Source organism: Mytilus trossulus, chromosome 2 (genome assembly GCF_036588685.1).
Source record: "Mytilus trossulus isolate FHL-02 chromosome 2, PNRI_Mtr1.1.1.hap1, whole genome shotgun sequence".
NCBI lineage: Eukaryota > Metazoa > Mollusca > Bivalvia > Mytilida > Mytilidae > Mytilus > Mytilus trossulus.
The window spans coordinates 42,649,585-42,673,084 of NC_086374.1; the positions used below are offsets into that span (position 1 = coordinate 42,649,585).

The 23,500-nt window shown below is 31.3% G+C and overlaps 1 protein-coding gene across 1 annotated transcript; it reads right to left on the bottom strand.

The window, feature by feature from the left end:
• Positions 1–2,893: 2,893 nt before the first annotated feature.
• Positions 2,894–20,410, bottom strand: LOC134707291 (activin receptor type-2A-like). The gene is made up of 6 exons (XM_063566939.1): positions 20,139–20,410; positions 13,607–13,948; positions 11,596–11,728; positions 10,141–10,708; positions 9,270–9,539; positions 2,894–8,400 (listed from the first exon to the last, which is right to left on the bottom strand). Exons 1-6 carry the CDS (start codon positions 20,200–20,202, stop codon positions 8,221–8,223), a joined length of 1,557 nt encoding a protein of 518 aa, XP_063423009.1. The 5' UTR covers positions 20,203–20,410; the 3' UTR covers positions 2,894–8,220.
• Between the last annotated feature and the right edge of the window lie 3,090 nt (positions 20,411–23,500).

A 23,500-nucleotide genomic window follows, 5' to 3' on the forward strand; every position in this document is an offset into this window, starting at 1 on the left:
TACAACTGCATATCAATTATCATTACTTTACCACTAGTGGTTTCCCACAAAATGACCTAATCACGAACTAATACATGAAAACTAAGCAAAAGTTTAAAAGTCAATAGACAGACCATATCTGAGGGGATGGGGTCAAATAATCTCAATGGTAATGAGATGTGCCAATACTTATACATCTGCATTCCAAATATCTTTGACTTACCACTAGAAGTTCACCATAAACTAGACCTAGTCACAAACTAATACATTGTTGACACTGCCGACGCCGGAAACAGCATACCTATGTCTTGCTTTTTTACTCTGTCAAGCTAGACAATGATGGTATGGGCAGCATTCCACCTACTACTGTTCATCTTCATATTTTCGTTTGGCCTTTTTTATTTTCGGCAATCACTTATTAGTCTGCTTAAGACGAAACATGCGTATGTCTGTCTTTGACTTAAAATTTTCATACAAAATTTTATTCCTGGTTTCTGAGAATGTAGGTACAAGAGCAAAGAATGGAGAGTACATATACACTAGTCATTGTAAGATAGTATGGGCAGTGTTCTCCCTGGATATTTAATATAGCATCCTTATAAAAAAGGAAATAACACAACCTATAATAAAATCATTTTAGATAGCGTCACATTACCATGATGCTAAAAGGTCCCTGGGAGAACACTTAGTATGGGTGTGTGAGTGAAGACACATTCAATAATGCAGGAAATGTTGAAATATTCCAGAAAAAAGGTGGATGCATACCTTTATTATATTTCATGTTTAGTATCAAAACAATTGTGTAATTCTAAAAGAGCTGTAATGTTGGCTTCAGTTAGTTTACATAAATGAAGCAGGATTTGTCGTCATCTTATTTATACACTACTGTTCATACCTATCCTACCAGTTCCAATTCAGCTGGTTAAATTTTAGTAATATCATACATGCATTGCAGCCATATAGAAATCTTTACATAAACATCTACAACTCTTTTGAGCAGCAGGGCCAATGTTGGATTTTTTTTTTGACGTTTTCAAACTAGATTATTTCAGAAACTTGTGGAAATATAAAGGTAACATCATTTAAAATTTCAATAACCTGTTTTTGTTGTGCATCGACTTAAATTAAGTCATTTGACCAGACAAGTCTGAAGCGTTAACAAATTGAAGGTACATTATTCTCTGCTTGTAGCACAGGCCCTTGGATACATGGTTTGGATAATTTTATTTTCATTGTTTGACACTTAATATTCATTTTTTTTATACTACATATTTAAAACTGCTAAGATTCTCTTACCTTGTTTTGAGACATTTATCCACTCTGATGATCACTTATTTTACGACCTGTACTCAGTAACAGATATAATGTTCCCAGCTGTACTTAAACACAAACTGAGTACAGAAGCTGACCAATATTTGAGCTGCTTCTGATAGAAACCAACCTAATGCAAGTTTACATATACATGTACAAGACTTAGGTGGATTTTGGAGAATTTAAATGCAATGTAAAAGATGAATGTTGGCCTGTTCTGTAGGTTTTCTTATATCAACTCAATTTACAAACAGTTACAGACTTTCCAGAAATAGCTTGACAGATGTATTGATAATCATTGCAAAAAGTGGATTTCTATTCGACGCAGCTCATTTGAAGAAACAAGAGGCTCCATATACAGCCTGTATCTCTCACCGGGTTAAAATAATGTCACTTTTCCTTTAGTGCATTCAGTTATATAGTACTAAGCTACACCAACTATCAAGGGCACACACTTCTATAAGATGACAATTTAGCCTAAGTTGACTTTTGCTGAATCCTTTTTGTAGATCTTATTGCTCTGAACATTTCATTGTGTTTAATTTCTCACTTTCTGTTATAGTTTTCAAGGGCATTACCAAAGATATGTGGAATGTGTCCTTGGGACACAGATAATGCCCTGGCTTGCATATCATATAAAGATAATAAAGGGCTGCGCTTTAGCGCATAATACGCCTGTTGCTCTTTTAACTTGTCTTTTATTGGAAAATTACCCCTTTTTTAAGCATAAAATTCATAACAAGAAAATGTGAAATCTGAAATTTATTAAAATTGAAAGGGAGTTTACAACAATAGATATAAACAATTCACTAAAGTTTCATGGACATTGGTGGAAGCCTTTTTGAGTTATTGTCCGAAGTGTTGAAAATCCCCCCTTTTTTATGAATAAAGCCCCATAAATCCAAAACTTAAAATCAGAAATTAAAAAAAAACCGAAAGGGAGCTTACGTCAATAGATATAAACAATTTACCGAAGTTTCATGGACATTGGTCAAAGCCTTTTTGAGTTATTGTCCGAAGTGTTGAAAATCCCCCCATTTTTATGAATAAAGCCCCATAAATCCAAAACTTAAAATCTGAAATTAAAAAAAACCGAAAGAGAGCTTACGTCAATAGATATAAACAATTTACCAAAGTTTCATGGAAATTGGTGAAAGCGTTTTTGAGTTATTGTCCGAAGTGTGGACGACGGACGGACAGAGGTATACCATAATACGTCCCGTCCCGGGCGTATAAAAAGGGGGACAACTCTAACACAGTTTAAGTGCCACCACTTAAATCAGACTTGATCTTTGTTTTGTGGAAATTCAAATAAGCATTTTGTAAAAGTTTCATAACATATGGTTGAGACAAACTAAAAGTTAGAAAATGAAACCCAACTTAGATGTGCGAACAAAAGTGTGAATGCCCTCTCAGTTATGATGGAGGTATAATAATTCAGAGAAAATGACTCCTAAATCTATTGTCTGATATTTATGAAATTTCTGCTGTAGATTGATTTAGACTTCATGATCCTTTTTATCTGTCAGATCTGCTCCAACTGCTGCTTATGTTTACTTATTAGAGCTATCAGGCTTAAATAATTAAAATTTTATAATATTTAGTTTTATTGTCCACAATAAAACAATTATTACACAATGGCAACATCTCAATAACAAAGATATACATACTCATAAAACATATCTTAATAATTAAACAATTTCAGTCAAAATTCTTTTTGATAGTACTTAAAAGATTTGATAAAACCTATGAATTGTTACTTTACATGATATCAATTCACTGTAATAAAAAATCCAATTTTCTAAATGCTTATAAAAGATCATCTTTTCAAAATCAATTTGATATCAAAAACTAACACATAACAAATTACACTGTAAAATATATTCAATATACTTTACTACATAATCAAGCAAGTGAAATTTAAAAAAAAAACTGTCTTTGAAAATAAAAAAAAAAATCATAAAAAAAATTAGTTCTATATACATATAAAATGAACTTGCAACTTAAATGTGTTGATACACAACTGTAATCTATTAAAGAGGAAATACATTAGTTACAAAAAGTTCACACACAAGTATCCAAATACGACAGGATGTGTCACTGAAATTATACTGCCTACATTTTATAATCAACAATTTCTAAATTACACTTGAATCAATAATAATAATAACATTATGAGGTATTATTTTTTCATGTTCAATTTAACTGGGTTAAGAATAATTATTGATGATAAATTAAGCCATTAAACCAGAATAGACTTTCTGAGGTAAAGCCCAATTTAAAGATGATCAACCTTCAAATTTTAATGCACAATAAGTAATGATACCCCCTTCAATATAAAATAACATTGATAAAACTGTATGACTGCTTATTGCAAACACACAATGGTTTTATATTGAATAAATTCATTGTTGCATCTTTCAGAAATGCAAGCTTTAAATGGACTTATTTAAAACTTATTTAAAAGATTCAGCAAATTAGCAAAATTGAGAATAGTATTGTCTTCAAAAGTTAGCAAAAAAAAAAATAGGGGTACCTCCATTGAAAATGCTGTTGAAATTTATATCAAGTTACATCTTAAATGTAATTTGAATACCACATAATACAAGTTTAAAGATTATGGATTAAAACCAAAGGAGTTGATTCCATTAAATTGACACAATCCTTAAAGAATTTTGATAAAACTGAACAGGTTTTAAATATTTAGAAATTGTGCTGGAATTCTCCAATTATGCTCACAAAGTGATGTGCATATCTTCACTGAATATATACAAACATAGATAAAAGTTGAAAAGCTTTTGAAGGAAAATATAAGCAGAGTCTACTTAGTTGACTTCACAAAACAGGTGTTCTTTATTCCCATATAAATTGACTTATTCTTTATTTTGACTGAAACATCTTAAAAGGTTAATGAAGGAGGTAGGATTCACTATAAGGTATTCGTATGTTTATTATAAATGATGCCGTCCACCAGCAGCATATATCAACATAATATATCAAAATAATCATTAGTTATTTTTTCTTAAACTGGTAAAAGGGAGGCAACCTTTATCTTTATTAAGTTACAAAAATTAAAATTTACTTTTCCTGACATAAATATTATAGTATGTTATTTCCTTCAGACTATTTATAACTTATACAATATCCAGACGTCTATTCATGCCAAAAATTATAATTCTGAAATGCTTGTATCACAAAAATAACTAAGGGACTGATATTTCCCCCCAATAGTTTTGATATTTTGCACATTTCCTTCTAAAACAGTCAGTTAAAAAAATATATTCAAAATGTCAGCAGCAATCATTTTTAATTTAAGTGTATTTGATTAAATAAAAAAAAAAATAATTTGAATTTAAATTAAAAAAAAAGACTTATGCAAGAACATGAATGATCCATTTCTTACATATCAGAAATAAAAGGTAGGGTTGGTTAAAAAAAAAGTCTCCAATTTTCTTATCTAGAAAAATTCAATGTTAGAAATCAGTACAATTTTTAAAGATATAACAAAATATCAGAATGTGAGTTTGCCAGGCGAGAAAAAGAGATACTCCAATATACAGATTATTTGGAAACAGTATATTTTACTAAGAGCGAGCGTTATATTTAATAGAATTAACAGTGAAAACCTGATTTTACAAACCTAGTGGTTTTGCATAATATTATAGATAACACACATACTTAAAAAAAATCCACATTTTACTGGCTTTATGATTATTTACAATTATTTACATAGCAGTACATTGTATATACAACTTACAACATATTTATGACAAGAAGAGTGCAATTCATATAGACTCCCACCCTTAAAAACTCATGATGAATAATAAAATCAACTGTCTACAAACTTTATCAAAGTTGTTATAAAAAATTCTTAAAACTATGTGGCACTAAAAATTATGAGTTCTTCACATATAAATAACATTTTAAAATATTTAACCAAATTATTAATACAGCTATAAAAGGCAATCCTTATTTCTTCCATTGTTGTTTATGGTCTAAAAAATGTATCTTAAACTTAAAATAAAATAAAAGAGATAGAAATTTATTTATTATGAATGGCCTATTCCTAAAAATGTTTCGATTCAAAAAAATATAAATCATAAAATCTATCTTTCAGTTCCTCCACGAATTGATATCAAACACTTAACACTTTTTAATTTCATAACCTCATTCTTTTAAATTTTATCATAACATTATTATGAATAATACGTAATTGTCTTAGTCTATCAATTTAATCTATTACATGTACAATCAAGAGCTACCACAACATAATTCTTTAAAGGTAAATGATCAATGAAAGACACAATTTACCCATAATTGTTATTAAGTGCCACAGTTAGCTTTAATCACCGGGATACATATACATTTTCTTTGATAAATCTGCTTGAAAATAAGAAATCGAAAAAAATCAAAATTAAGAAAGTCAAAAATTTTATTTGACAATAAAAAAACAAGTGATATCAACATGATTGTAACTTTGTTAAACGAAAAAATCTTCCTTCATGGAAAATTCATGAAAGTTTAACATGATGAATTTCTATTATATAATTGATTGATGGAGTGTCTGAAATTAGCACAGTGGTCAACAATTCTGAATAACATAATATAAACAAACTGATAAATGGTGATACATTGTCTTATGAAAAATTTCAACTTATCCTAAGCTACTTATCTGGGAATACTACATATAGAAAGTTCATGAGAAAATGCTACCTTCTTGAGTAAAACATTTTTTTTATAAGGGCACTGATATCAATAGAGCACACAAATTTTATTTTAAGTTTTTTGGATTTTTTTCTGCATCAAGCATTTGGCAGACAATGTTTTATTTACATACTGAATATGTGTTTTGCAAAAAGTGAAAAAAAATATTCCGAATTCAATTTCATATTAAAAATTATTGAAAATATCAAACAAAACCATCAATTTTAAATCATTCATCTTTTTAATTAAAATTTATTTTCCCTATAAATAACATATCCCAAAGATGGCAAACTGAAATAATCTCTTTTCCTCAAACTTAACAGAACCTTCATTTATATAGTCCACTTTATGTGCCTTCTGCCGGTATTTGTTATTTATATATAAAAATAGACAGCACAAAACTCAGCAGAACTGTTTAACTAAAATAGTTTTATCATCCAACAATCCAAAATACTTAATCAAAAATGTGTGTGGCCATATTTCCTGAATGTATTCGTGTAATTATAAGAAATTCTGGTGTCTTGTTAGACTAATAATTTTAAATGGACAATTATCAGGGCATCTTAGATTATTGTGTAAAGGGCTTTTCTAGAAAAACATAGGTAGGTATTGGGTTTGAGTGTCTTTTAAGAAAGCTAATGCTTAAACCTCTTATTGATTGTGAGCAAAGGAAAAATTTCTTCCAACTCTTTTACCATTTTTCCTGAATAACCCTGTACACAATTAACTATTATGTCTGAATATAGCTTTTTCTATTTTCCTAATCTCACAAATCCAAAGCTATTTATACTACCAAGATTTAAAAAAAAAAAAAAAAATCAATACATAGTTAAACTTTTCTTTTTTTAAGTTATGTGGGGTTAAAAACATTTCATCCTACCACTTATAAAAAAAAATGATAAAATTACAATGGTAAAAGCCAAAGTTTTGACACCAAATGAGTCTTTCTTCTTTTCATTATTTGACCTTTAAAAATACTACAATCATCTCTTCAACATGTAAAACAAAATTAATCGCTACATTCTGCCTTGTTGTTAGTTTTTTGGGTAAAATCAAAAAGTTTTGGTATGACATAATTTATGACTCCATTTAAAATTAGTACACATACATAGGTTTTACTTACACTACAAGTTTATCTTAACATTGTAAACAACCTGACAAGAATGAATTTTAACATAGTCATCAGAACTTCTTTCTTACATTAAGTTGCATGTGTGTTAAGAGGTATTTAGTCATCCCTGAATTATGAAATTAGCTATGATAAAATGATATACAGATAACATGCTAACTAACCTTGTGATTTATAATAAATAACTTTTCTTCTATCACTGTTATAAAACAAAAAAAAGATGCTCCTACATCGATATTATTTCCAAAGCTAGAACATGGTTGTAAGTGCTTTAATGGGATTTAGATAAAGCACTGTATGAAACATAAATCTAACCATTTAGTACATTATTATAATACAATGCCCATATACTATTGATTTCCACTAATATAATAATTATCATTGTATAATACATCATTTTTATACACAAATTTACAATGAAATGCCATTTGATGTAATTCTACCTATAATTGTGTAATTCTACAATTACTTGTGATTTTTCTTACAATTGTTGTTTCATTTCAGCTACACTTTTTCAGTGTTGAAGTTCATTTACAATATAATAAACTTCAGAATAAATACCCGACAACTTAGAAACAAGATAATAATGATCTAGTTAACACTACATTCTTTGTCATTTTAGTAACTTTCAAATGCATTGTTTTTGTTTGTTGATTCATCTTCCTCTTTACAGATACACAAATAACATATGTCCATTGGAAACATATCATCGGAGATAACAAGAGTTGTCTCACTTTAATTTTCTCATAACTGATTTCACAACTTAAAGTTATCATTTCTGTGTACTTTTATCAAAACATTTGAATACTGATGTCCTTTTGTAGCTTGTTTACCATTATACAAAATGGTATTGTGTGCACCTTTAATACATCAATCTTAACTATACAGTATTATAATTTATTTATTTTTTTCACAAAAAAAAATATGGAAGATTTCAAATTTGACTAATTGTCTACTTCTTTTGTGTTTTTAAATCTTTAAAACTGATTTATTTTACAATAAAACTTGAACCAACTGAATTTTTAAATACTAGATGTGCACCCTAGTCATTTTATGAATAATGCACATACAAGAAACTCTTATATTTAATCCTTAAGCTAAGCTGAAATGGAAGATATCTGGTATGGTATTTCCTCACTCGGTGAAAAAATAACAGGTGACACATTTGTCAATCTGCTCAAGGCAATTAAACGTTCGTGTACACAATTAGCAGACACTCTTGCCTCAGCATCCTGATCCCAACATTCTTCAATGGTGTTAATCATTACCTCTAGACCCTGTAATTACAATTAATATTTATATTCTACCATATCATAAATCATGTAGCTTGAAACAGAACACTCATGATCAAATACTCTGATTGTTAGCAAAACATATGCCATTTCCTGATGTATTCAATTTAGACAATAAACATATATTCATTGAAGCTTCTGCAATAAATGAACTTGATAATATCTTAGGATGTTACTAGCCCCAACCACTGATTCTGATATATAAGTCAATTGAATTGTTTCATATTTTTCATGTCTGGCCTTGTATAGCCATCAGTATAGAGTTTTCCCCATTGTTGAAGGCTGTATGGTTGCCTATAATTAATTGCTCACATCCACTGATAAATTTGAAATTTGGTGGATAATTGTCTCATTGGCAATCATACCACATCTCCTTATTTTTATGTTAAAGTGATTTCTTTTTTTCTAACTTTCATGTATATGTTTGTGTAAATGAAAATCAGAAGCAGGAAAAGTTATGCTTATATTTTTTTTTTTTTTTTTTTGAAATTATTAAAGCTCTTGTTTATATTGAAATAAATTGATCACTGTCAGAAAATTTGTTTTGCTACGCATGTTTTCATTCAATGATAATTTTTGAAAAAATTCTCCAAGACATGCATACAGAATATAAATGCTTAAAGTATTAAGTTGAATGTAACCATTGTTTCTAATTTCAAATTTGTCTCTATGATTACTGATTTAATTTAAATAAAGGTTTTCATTTATATTTCATAAGGCAATTGCTCATCTTGTACAATTTCTTTTAAGTATTTTTTTTATGTCAAATATCTTATAAACCTAACGGTATGACATTTTTTTTATGTCTAAGTTTTTATTAACCTCACAGTATGACATTGAATGCATCTTCTTACCGAATGTCTCAACCATGTTTCCTTTATAGTTGGTCTGCACTTTTTCAAGACAACATACTCTTGCATGTCTTCTAGAGTAGGATGAGTGCCTACTTCTTCTTCAAATGGCAGCTGATAGTTGTCTATTTGACCTTCAGCTGCTGAACATCTAGATACAAGCTCCCACAGAACCAATCCACAGGCATACATGTCAATCCTAAGGAAAGCATCCCTATTAAAACAAATAGCTCCCTCAAGGACCTCTGGTGCCATATATCTTCTTGTTCCAACCTTAAAGAGGAGAAAATAAGTTCATAATTAGGGAAAAAAGAAAAACAATTTCATATGATAATAATCTAAAATTAAAATTCATATACAATGTATTACCTCCAAATCATCAGTACAGGAAATTAATTTTGTCGAAAATTGTGTTTTCAGCCAAATATCATACTGGCATGTAAATAAAACATGAATTTTGCACAACCATAAATTCAGCAAAAACAAAGTTACCTTTTGTTTACATTATTAGTTTATCATTCTACCCTTCAGAGGAAGCTGAAAAAACTTCTATTTTTAGTAGAGAATGTGAAAATTGTATTATTCAATTCATTGGAATGCAACATTGTTCTAAAGTTACAGGTGTCGACTTTTTTTTATAATTTCCTCTCAGATTGTCATATATTCTATTTGTATTCATTGTAAATTGCAGTTAAGAATGAAGTTTATTAGTATATGAATAATGATTTGATAAAACATAAACTAACTTAATATGAATTTGTTTGTGATCACTCGTTGCCGGCATGCTTTTTAATGTAAACACTAATTCATCTGGAGATGATTTAGTAAATCTAATGTTTTGATATGCAAATGATACAAAAGTTTTATAACATACCAGACCATGAATTTCACCAGCACTTTTTCCAGCATCAAACTTCAGAGCTAGACCAAAGTCTGCAATGCAAGCGGTCAGATCAGATTTCAAAAGGACATTCTTGCTTTTGAAATCTCGATGAGCAATTGATGGCTTTGCCTCAGAATGACCAGTCACTGGTATATCATCATGTAGATAAGCTAAACCTTTAGCCATGCTCTCACCAATCTTCAACATATCCAACCATGATAACTTGTGACCTTTCAAATAGTCACTTAGTGAGCCAAGATCATGAAACTGAGAAATTAGCCATAATTTATCATCACGTTTCTCAGCAGCGATAAATCGTAAAACATTATCATGCTTCATATGAGGTAGTTTATAAATATCTTGTTCCATCATCCATGACACCTTCTCCTTCATAGGGAATATTTTGACAGCCACAGCCTCTGTTATCATTGTGCCTTTGTATACTTCACCAAAACGCCCATGTGCCCTCAGTTCAATCAACTGTACAGGCTTCAAAGGTTGAGGTGACGGAGGAGTACTTAGTTCAGGATCAATTGTTGGAAGCTGCTCATGCCCAAATCTATAATAAAGTGTTGAAACAACAAAATTGGTAAAAGTGAGGCTAAACATATTCAAACTTGATCTGTGTTTACAGGTAAATAAGCATTGAGTATAGTTTTCATATAACATTGAGGCATACCAAAGTAAGGGAACAGAAACAAAAGATTTAGCATTTTTTCTATTTGTAAAGGGGCAGAACTCTAGAATGGTATACATGAAGCTACAAAATTCAAATTTGATATGTGTGTTGTGGTAATAAGCATATAATGTTTAAGTTTCATTACATTTGGTTGAGGCAAACTAAAAATCGAAACCAATTTTGGATTAACGGACGAAAGTACAAGGGTAAAACTTGATACCCCTGTCCGAAGTCAGGAATCTGATTTTCATTAATTGTCGTTTGTTGATGTGGTTCATCAGTGTTTCTCTTAATTTATACAGATTAGATTAGACTTGGTTTTCTCGTTTGAATGGTTTTTACACTAGTCATTTTTGGGGCCCATTCTCTATGTTGAAGACTGTTCTTTGACCTATTATGGTTTACTTTTACAAATTGCTACTTAAAAGTAGAGTTGTCTCATTCCCACTCATACAACATGTTCTTATATCTATGTAGCTTATAAACTATTCTTAAATTTCAGTCAATGAAACACACCTGAGGAGAAACATTTGGAGAGGGTCTAAAAATCACTAAAGAAATGAGATTTGTATGCTTATTGACAAGGTTACCTAATAGCATTCGCTTACCATAAGAAATTAATCAAATCAAAAATAATGTAATCTAATAAAATGTAAATTATATCTAAAAGTTCCTATGTGATAACTCCATACTATAAATGTCTAAATATGGTACATGTACTATGGCTATAGGTAATTTTTTTACTAGTGTTCTGACCAATAACTTACCTATCTTTATAATAAAATCTCCACATGAAGAAAATGCCTATAATGATACAGACTAATACAGCTATAGGTACTAATGAATACAATACTGTGTCTCTAACACTGTCTGGTTTCTCTGTTTCTACTGGCTTAAGACCTACAAAACATAATTACTAATTAAATTCTTAATCATTGAAAAAACATATATGTATTTTGTCTACATATTTCCATTTTTATGTTTCAATCTGCATCAGTGAGGTTTTTAGGTTTTTTTCACACTGTATATCATTTTATGTATATTATAGTTAAACTTTTTGCACTAGTGCTTCAGTCATTTTTCATATGACAATGTATGATGGAGGTCAATTCTGTAAGTCTTACAGTATTAAGACAATAATGATTGCTAGATAATTGTAATGAACAGTGGCAAATATTTCATGCATAAATGTACATGTATGTACATAAATGCAGGGCAAAACATACTTTCCTGACCTACTTACTAGTAATTCATATGCATTATAGCCAGGATGTAGACTACTGTCTTTTTGTATGCATAAATTAACACGCACATTTATACCTTGGGTCGTGTTTCTTGTAAGAGGGGTGGGCCTTATACATGACTACTAACATTTTCTTAGTCTTTTTTTCCAGGTTCAAACTCCCACAAAGAAATTTCCAAGTGAAGTGAAGTACGGAATATTTTTGCTAAAACCTCGATTGTTTTAATGTTTTCTATGTCATTTCTAATATGTATTGTATTGTTCTTAATTGGTTGTCTTATTCAAATAAAATAAATTTTATTCCTTTGTTGTTACGTTTATCGTGTCCATCTGTTTTGAAATCCTGAAATTTTCCATGTCTTAATAAAGATACAATAAAGATTTTGTTGTCGGTTAAATAAGCTTCTGTGTTCCTTGTTGTCATAACTTTCTGTTTTTGTATGTATTTATCATAGAGAGTTGAAGAAAAGTGTATGAAAATTGAATAAACCATACTCATTTTGAAAAGATAAACTGCCATATTTTTCTAGTGTATCAGGTGAGTCATATGACTTAATTGTAAAGTGTTGATTTAATCTTTGAGAAGTAAGACATGTATGGTGCAGCCATCGCAGTATGCTGGCAAAGTGATTGAGGACAGTTGTATTATAAGAAAATAAATCTTTGCTGCACTTGTCTTGGCTAGCTGTTTTCAATTATAGATATGTGTTTTAGTTTTTGTTCATAAATATTTGATTTGAATAATGTAAGATAGTAATACATGTATACATGAACATGGACAGAATCTACAAAAAAGATGTAATAAAATTGAATTGAATATTAATCTGTGTGCCAGTCCATGCAAAAAATAACATAATTCTAAAAAGTGCATAATTATTGGTAGCTGACTTGTGACCTATAAAACAATAAAAAAAAAAATAGTTACTTTTTCTCAAACTCTTAAGCTGTAAGCTTAAGCTATCAGTGTTTTTCAAAAATATTTAGTGAACGTTAAAAAGGGAGTTTAACCATGTTAACCCTGCCAATTACCATGATTACATCTGTATGTGTTTGTCCAAGTAACATCACCATACTAAAACTTTAATGTACACCATGCATGCTCCCAAGTCAGGAGCCTCTGACCTTTGTTAGTCTTGTATTATTTTAATTTCAGTTTCTTTGAAAATTAGTATGGCGTTCATTATCACTGAACTAGTATATATTTGATTAGGGGCCAGCTGAAGGACGCCTCCGGTAGTAGGAATTTCTCGCTTCATTGAAGACCTGTTGGTGACCTTCTGCTGTTGTTTTTTCTATTTGGTCGGGTAGTTGTCTCTTTGACACATTCCCCATTTCCATTTTCAATTTTATGTATACCATATATAACATAATGTGTGTTCATGACATCACAAGACACAGATCTGAAAAAAACAGATATGAGGCTAACATATAACATATGCAAGTAAAATTTTGTGTATAATACTTTTTCTGTTACAAATTTACATTGTACATATTCATGTAATATCAACTACCAAAATATATCTGTCAGACCCTACCTTCTGGTGTTGTTGAACTACCAAAAAATACTGTGTAGTTAGTGTTACAAAAATCAGAGTTACAGCAACAAAAATTCAATGCTCCAATCATTGGATCTTGTTTACATTCTGCTGTTGAACATTTTGATGTGTGGCTAGCTGTCCAACATCCTTGATGTTTCACAATGTCCTCAGATCCATTTACTGACTGCCATGCAATAAAGCAACTATCATACACAGCAGGACATTTTTCAATTTGAGAACATCGACTTTTATCTTCATATTTGCAGCCATCAGGAATGACAGCACATGTTATCATATTTACAGATTCTTCATTGTAATCAGGATCCATTGGAAATCCATCTGCAAGTACAAAAAATAGCTTATTATCACAAGTATATAAATACTATACACATACTAAGTGTTTCCTGCAGGCTGTTTTGGTGTGCAATAAAGCCCTGCCCTTTTTAGAAAAAAAATTGGGTACCATGCCCCATTTCCATCGTATTTAAAAACACCCTGCTGTAATTTTAATATCGGTTTTGCAAGTCATCTTTAGCAAGACCATTTTGAGTTATTTCTGTTGGAAAAATATCAAAATTTGAATGGTCGACATTTTATTGAATTTCGTAAATGTGTTTGAACAGTTTTGAAGCCCCAGAGTACAACCAGATGCTCCACAAGGCGCAACTTTATATGACAGCAGAGGTTAAACCCTGAACAGATGGGGCAAGTATGGACACAACATTCAAGCTGGGTTAAATAGTTGAAGCAGCATAGGTTTCTAACACAGAATGAATCACTTGGGTAAATGTGATCTCAGTAACTGCAGTTATGTATATCCAAAGATGCAGACGATGTTTCTGGTCAATATTTCTTTTATCTATTCTGTATAATTCTTAGGTATTTTGTGTATTATTAAAAGTATTACTAAGTTTTAAAGTGAAATACAAAGCTTCGTATCATAGTTCAACGGCTAAATGGAGAAATCATCATTTCTAACAAGAGGCTCTCAAGAGCCTTAATCGCTCACCTTAATTTTTTTGTTTAAATCTGTCATCAATGATTATTATGGCTTTTCAATTTTTTTAAATGTTCTTTGAATCGTCCTATCTTCTTCAAAAGCAAAAAAAAAAATCATTTTCTCCTATGTTCTATTTTAGCCATAGGAGCTATGTTTCTTGACATACAAGGAAATAAATATAAAATTTATACTAGATACTCTGAAACTCATTTAGCCTAAGTTTGGCTGAAATTGATACAGCAGTTTCAAAGGAGAAGATTTTTTAAAGTAAGTCAACATGATGAACAAATTGTGAAAAAAGTCTTTAAAGGGCAATACCTCCTTAAGGGGTCAATTGACAATTTTGGTCAAATTGACTTAATTGAAGATTTTACTTTCCTGAATATTATTGCTGTTTACAGTTTATTTCTATCTATAATTATATTCAAGATAATAAACAAAAACAGCAAAATTTCCTTAAAATTATCAATTCAGGGGCAGCAACCCAACAACAGGTTGTCTGATTCATATGAAAATTTCAGGGCAGATAGATCTTGACCTGATAAACAATATTACCCATGTCAGATTTGCTCTAAATGCTTTGGTTTTTTGAGTTATAAGCCAAAAAATGCATTTGCCCCCTATGTTCTATTTTTAGCAATGGCGACCATGTTTGTTGATAGATCATAACTTCGGATACAATTTACAAACTAGATACCCTACGGAACATTCAGTTAAAGTTTGGAAGTATTTGGCACAGTAGTTTCAGAGGAGAAGATTTTTGTAAAAGATTTCTAAGATTTACGAAAAATGGTTAAAAATTGACTATAACGGGCAATAACTCCTAAAGGGGTCAACTGACCATATCCGCCATGTTGACTTATTTGTAAATCTTACTTTGCTGAACATTATTGCTGTTTACAGTTTATCTTTATCTATAATAATATTCAAGATAATAACCAAAAACAGCAAAATTTCCTTAAAATTATCAATTCAGGGGCAGCAACCCAACAACAGGTTGTCTGATTCATCTGAAAATTTCAGGGCAGATAGATCTTGACCTGATAAACAATATAACCCCAGGTCAGATTTGCTCTAAATGCTTTGGTTTTTGAGTTACAAGCCAAAAACTGCATTTGACCCCTATGTTCTATTTTTAGCAATGGCGACCATGTTTGTTGATAGATCATAACTTCGGATACAATTTACAAACTAGATACCCTAAGGAACATTCAGTTAAATTTTGGAAGTATTTGGCACAGTTGTTTCAGAGGAGAAGATTTTTGTAAAAGATTACAAAGATTTACGAAAAATGGTTAAAAATTGACTATAAAGGGCAATTACTCCTAAACGGGTCAACTGACCATTTCCGTCATGTTGACTTATTTGTAAATCTTACTTTGCTGAACATTATTCCTGTTTACAGTTTATCTCTATCTATAATAATATTCAAGATAATAACCAAAAACAGCAAAATTTCCTTAAAATTACCAATTCAGGGGCAGCAACCCAACAACGGGTTGTCTGATTCATCTGAAAATTTCAGGGCAGATAGATCTTGACCTGATAAACAATATTACCCCCATGTCAGATTTGCTCTAAAGGCTTTTGTTTTTGAGTTATAAGCCAAAAACTGCATTTGACCCCTATGTTCTATTTTCAGCAATGGCCACCATGTTTGTTGATAGATCAAAACTTCGGATACAATTTATAAATTAGATACCCTAAGGAACATTCAGTTAAAGTTTGAAAGTATTTGGCCCAGTAGTTTCAGAGGAGAAGATTCTTGAAATAGTTTACGACGACAGACGACGACGGACGCCAAGTGATGGCATAAGCTCACTTGTCCCTTTGGGACAGGTGAGCTAAAAATATGACCACAATGTTATAACATTTCTGTTTAATTTTCTGCATCAGATACGAGGAGGATTTGTAGAGCTTTTAACCTCACAATCCTAGATCATCGTCCCTTAGTGTCTGTTGCAGCAAAACAATCATTTATATTTATACATTTCCAGCAAAAAATAATAATATCAAGTGAGAAAAAAAAAGAAAAAAATAAGTTTGCCACATCTCTGGAGTAGCAACTCTTAATTTTTTTTTATTTTAAACAAATAAAACCTGTATAACTTTTTTTCAATAGTTTACTTTATGAATGTTATGTAAAATACTGTATGTTATATCAATTATATATGTAATTTGTATATGCCCCCCTGGGGACCTAATTTGGAAACTAAAATTTATCTTATCTTATAACAACATTAGAAAAAAATCCACTGTTTATGACATCTTCACACTAAATCCTTTAGGTGTTTGATGTGTATTAACTGATAACTCAGTATAGGATGTATGATTTGTTTTATTAGTTTTAATTGGCTTTGAACTAGTGTTCTGTACTTGCGATTATTCTCAGATTTGAATAAAGTGTCTGTTTGTTTTTGGGATATACAAGTACTCTCCCACGTTCACTTTGTTTGTTAAAACTTTACTTTTATTTATATATCAGACTGATGATGAGTTCAGCCTTTTCAACTCATTTATTAGTCTGTTCTTATGTTGTACTGTAACACCACTGTCCCAAGTTAGAGGGAGTTGAAGGCCAGGTAACATGTTTAACATCAATACATTCTGTATTTTCCTTGGCCTGACCCATTCAGTGGTTGTTGTTTGTTGCCGTGTTACATAGTTGTTATTCGTAAATTTTTTTATTGTACCTAAATAAGGCCATTACTTGACTTGTTTGAATTGTGTTACATTTGTCTTTTACAGGCCTTTAATAGCAGACTATGTGGTCTTGGCATTACTAACTGTTAGAGGCTGTATGGTGACCTATCAATGTTAATTTCTATGTAATTTGGTCTCTTGTAGAGAGTAGTCTCATTAACACTCGTACCACATCTTCCTATTATTAAATATACCTTCAGGATGAGAAAAAGTTAAAAAAAATAAAAAATTATTAGATACAGTAGGTAAATCTTGCATCAGAGACGGTTCTGGATGAAGCTCACAGAAATTTAGACTGCCATGGGAATGGCAGATTTGATAGGGACGGCAATTGATCTTTGACAGATGCCATCTATTGACCCCAGCCAAAAGAATTGTTACAAGGGTTATTAACGTACAATGAGCATGGAATTCCTTCTACACTTGGAAGCGTACTTGTGCATCCTGCACATCAAAATGTTGACTGTGGTACATTGTACCCCAAAGTTTGATATATCCTTTCTTGCTTTGGCAGTTTTAAGGCTTTGTGCAAAATTTGTTTTAATATAATGAAATTCTATGAGAGGTTTAGCTATCTTTACAGTCAGGTTTAATCTACCATTTAGACTTTTTTTACATAAGGAAATTTTATAAGATTAATACCAAAATCAAGAAAACGACAGTTGGCTCAATATCTTTAATTGTTTTTACATAGGCGGTAATGGTAACGTTTTTTCCTGTAGCTCAGTCCATATCATAAACTTGGATAAGTATGATAGCTCTTTTCAAGGCTGTGACATTTTCACATATGTGGTTAAATTTTAGGGGTACAAAGTGAGATTACTTTTCCCGTAAATTAGCAAACCCCGAACATCCTTTTGTGATGCGGCTCCTTGTGGTAAATTATCCCCTTTTTAACACAATAAGTTCTTTGAAAATTTAATACTTTGAACACATTCAATAGCTCCATTGTTTTTACACATTTATTCTATGTTCCTCTACTTTCCTAATCACCACAAATAATTAAGTTCAGTCATTTGTTAAAAATAGAAACATGTCCAATATCACTACACAGTGATTTTTTCTTTACATATGACTTTTGAGTTCCTCATTTCGAGGCGCATTAGGGATGTTGTCCCAGTTGTTATCAATTCGTTTAGTGTGTTTGAGGTTGTATATTTATTTTATTTGCTATAGGACTGTCTGTTCTCAACTTTTACTTTGTATTTCATCCAAATCTCTGTCCTCTACCTTGTCTACCTCGCTATGCATGCTGCTGATTATACATGCACATAAATACAGAACAGGGCTCTTCACAGTTAGTTTGGCCATATTGGATAGGGGGCAGATTTTTTTTTGAAAGAGGTGGAAATAGTATGAAAGTGTTGGAAATCCTACGCATGTTTCCAAGCAACTGCTCTGTTTTTATGATGTTTTCTCGTATTTTTCACACCATTTTTACCTCCATTATGAAAATCTGCCCCTATCCATTATGGCCGATCTAACCGTGAAGAGCCCTGATCAATATTTTCACATTTTAATTTTAAGACTTCAAAGAAAAATTCTGATTCCTATTTATTACACTTCAAATAACTTGAGACATTTATTTCATTTCAAACATGATTGAATTATGTAGAAATAAAATCAGTTACAGATATCAATATTTCCAGTTAGGTATATCATCAACAAATTATTTATGTACACATTTACACCTTTCAGTTTTAGGGGCAGCAACTGTCATAAATGAATCCATGATATCTTGGTCTATAACAAAATCAGATTATAACAAACAAGGCCTATAACATAATCAGCCTCACAAAATCGGAGTATAACAAACTCAGACTACTAATCAAGAATCTAAAAAGATATGTTTAAGAAGAAAAGTAAAAATACATTCATTTAATAATGAAAATCTACCGTTTATTTCTCTTTTCTGTATAATTATTTGTAATAGTGTACCTCTCAAAAAAAGCTATCATATGCATATTATCTTATTTTATATTCTGGAAATATGACATCATGTCGTGTGTGACATGTGTATCGTTGCTGTCAATAGCTAAATGTCTATGCATCTTGTGTAAAAAAAAAAATTGTATCAATCTTATAATATTTTATTGCACCATAGACTATAGATTATTTTTAAAGTTTGGTTTAGTTTTCATGAATTTTATAGTCTTCGTTTCACGTTTCCAGAGTTGCTTTAGCTCTTCATATCAGTTGAAAATCAAGTGTGTTTGAAAACAAATCTTTAGCAAAATGGAATTTGTACTAACATCATCCGACACATCAATATGATTATGCACACTCGCCAAAACATCTTTTGTCAATAAACATAATAATCGAGAAAATCACAATATTATTTCAAATAGAAGTTAATTATATCATTAAAATTATCAAATTCAACTCACAAATATTAAATATGATGATCCAGGGACTATCTATACTTAGTATAGAAAGTGCCTTGATGATCTATGTTTATTTTATTACATTTCTATATATCTTTTTTTTCAAATATATTTAGCATATTCTCTGAACAGAACTTCGTATATATCTTTAATTTATATCAGGTATTTTTTTTAAGTAAGAAAAAATCCATTAACATCCCAATATACTAATCGTAGTCTGAGTTTGTTCCAAATTTTTCTGCATACAAATAATGGTAGGCCCAGTTTGTGATAGTCCGAGTTTGTGATACTGATAGTCCGATTTTGTTTTAGTAGCTCTAGTTATCCAGCAGGGTAGCAGCGCCATATATTAAGTAGTGACAGTAAACTACTAATTTATATCAAAGCTTTCTATCATGTAATAAGTCAATACCTTTCTTATCTAATGACAATACATTCTTACCACAATTTTTTGCAACTGCGAGTAGGAAAAACAACAGACGGCGAGTCGCCAACATCATGGACATATAGATGCAAAGATATGTTCAAAACACGACCTTAGAAAAATTGTTAAAAAGTAGGACTATGATTTAAAATAAGATAGTGTTTATGTGCTTCACAAAAACTTTTTGATTTTTTATAACGCTCTGTGTGAGCCATATATAACATGTAAAATGTCACTAAAGATTGTTTGTTTTCTTGTCAAAATGGCGTTCTCATCTAGTTCCCGGATGTTGCATTATAATATCCAAAGTCGGATACCAAAGCTTTAATTTCGGAAAGGAAAAACTAAACATGTATATGCCGCTCTCACAAGTGGCCACTATATAAAGACCCTATATACAGATTGTCAAAAGGCCTAGCATTTCAACCAACCCTTTTAAAATCAACAAAATGGGTAATCTAGATCATTCAAGCTCTATAAAAGATGGGAAGAGGGAGTGATGACGATCCGGCTTTTTTCAAATAATTTTGTACTACTGTATAGTGATTCCGGCAAACTGTGACGAAAATAACCGTTAGATCAAATTTATTATATATCTGTGACAAGGATTAAAAAGTATCTAAAACATCATTGATTACCTTGGTTTCACATCATATTTTTTTTTTGCAACACTGTCAGACGTCTGTTTATACGTATTTATAGGCCTGGTTATTGTTCTTAATTTTACCATTTTTTTTTTCTTTATCTAAACTTGCTTAATATTTAAAAAAAAAATCTAAAATAGATATAAAAAAAGAATATATATAAAAAAAAGATTATCCGATATTGAAAGAATAGAAAGTCAAAATTACAAAAACAAGCAACAAAAGAAATTCACCAGAGATGGTCTTAAACAGCAATTTTCAAATTTTGATATACATTATATATTTTAAAAGAGAGTGATTTAAAACAACCAAGAAAAAGACGTGTTAAAAAACGGACACACTCCGCGGGGAATAATCTAGTTGTTAATCTGTCGGCAACAGAATTAACCAACTCCGAAGAAAATGATTAAGTCACATGATAGAGGTCTAAACTTCTGTCATATACCAGCAAACATTAACAACCTACAATTGGAGACAGACGTGGATCAATTTGCAAGACGTCCTCGCCTAAAAGAACATTTTGATAGGCAACGCAAAAAAAATATTACAAGAAGCCGGAATGAATGATTCGGAATATGAGAGTGATAAAGAGGACACGTGCATCCCAAGATTTAAAAAGAAAAGCGAATGGAATCCACCAAGGAGTAATTAAGCATGACAACTTATAATCCTTTATATCATCTATTAAAACTGAAGTAAAAGCATCAGTCAGTGGCGAACGTTTACGGAATCTCTATGAACAAGAAAGCAAAGCCATTAATAATTTAAAAAGCCGTGATGATATTGTTATTAAACAAGCAGACAAAGGAAGTGCAGTCTGTAGTGATCAACAAGAAGAAGGGAATCGTCAGCTTTCAAATACAAAATTTAGAGAGTGATCCTACAAAAAGAAATAAGTAAACAAATTAATGAGGTCCTTTCAGATATGAACAGGGAAAAAAACACATAGATGACGACACGTACGATCATCTACGCCCTGATGAAACCTGCACAGCCGGTCGATTTTACTTGCTCCCAAAACTTCATAAAGAAGGGATTCCGGGAAGATCGATAGTATCTGCAAATGGCCATCCAACCAAAAAAATATCTGAATTCGTGGATTACCATCTTAGACCACATGTTAGAACTATGCCATCTTACATTCAAGATACAACAGATTTTTTTTGAAGAAAATGGATTCATTAAATCCCTTATTAAACAACTCAATTTTGGTATTCTTTATAATAAATATTCCCAAAAATGAAGGAATAGTCGCTTGTGAAGAAGTATGGAACAATCGTACGGATAAACATCCCCAGCAGACAGGTTCAGTTGTTAAGACTAGTGCTGGAAAACATCAATTTTGTATTCAACGACCAGCATTACTTGCAGGTTGACGGTACCAGTATGGGAACCAAAATGGCACCTTCTTTTGCCAACATTTTCATGGGGAGTCTCGAAGAACGCATCCTTACGAATGTACCATACAAACCCTTGTCTTGGCTCCGTTATATTGATGACATCGACATCAAATGGAACGAAACTGCAGAACGTCTGCAAGTATTTCTCGATTACTGTAACAACTTTCATCATTCGATAAAGTTCACATTTGAAGTTTCAAATGAGAAAATTGCGTTTCTGGACACCACCATAACTTTAGAAAACGGAGTCATGAAAACTGACCTTCACACCAAAAATCTGATAAACACCAATTTCTCTCTCCGAAGAGTTGTCACCCGAAACACTGCTCCCGGAGCATTCCGTACAGCCAAGCCATCAGGTTAAAACGGATTTGTTCATCGGAATCAAAATTATAAACCATCGTTTGGGGCAACTCAGACAGCAACTTAAATCAAGAGGTTATAAGAACAAAAATATTTCAGAAGCTTTCGGTAAAGCAAAAGAAAAGGACAGAACATACTTACTTGAATACAAAGAAAAGACGGTCCAAACAAATAAAATCCGGTTTGTTGTTATCTTTCATCCTGACCTGACAAATCTTTCATTATTGTCCACAAACACTGCATGGCGTCTTATTGAAAATGATCCTTCCTTAAAAGAGATGTTTCCATCACCTCCTGTTATGGCTTACCTGTAGACCCAAAAACCTCAAAGATATTCTACTAACATCCAAAGTATATAAACAGGAGATATCAACACTTGGAGGTTATAAACCATGCGGAAGGGGCAATTGTAAGTGCTGCAAAGTCGCCAACATCGAAACCCAATTCGTCAGCACAGGCACAAAGAAACAAAACAACATATTTATAACATCAAATTGCAAAACGCAAGGATACACAAGGAAGACAAAAGAGAGAGAGAGAGAGAGAGAGAGAGAGAGAGAGAGAGAGAGAGAGAGAGAGAGAGAGAGAGAGAGAGAGAGAGAGAGAGAGAGAGAGAGAGAGAGAGAGATTTTGGATGCACCAGTTACGAACTCTTGAACCTGATTGAGTCAATGAGAGAGACGAAAACGGATTTAAAAGCAAATCAAAACCATAATTATCTTGAAATCATACAAATTAATTTATAGAAATTCATACAATTAACCGAACAACTATAAATGTATTAAACTTTTATTCCAACTTTATGTAGTTGTAGCTACAAACATATTTTATGCAAAATCAATCAAATATGTAATACTTTTCCTCAAATCTTGTATAGATTAAGCTACACAAATATTTTTTTTGGTCATGCATGCATCCGATTTCACATTGAGAGATGCACACGCCTGACGACTGAGCTATAGTGAGAGAGAAA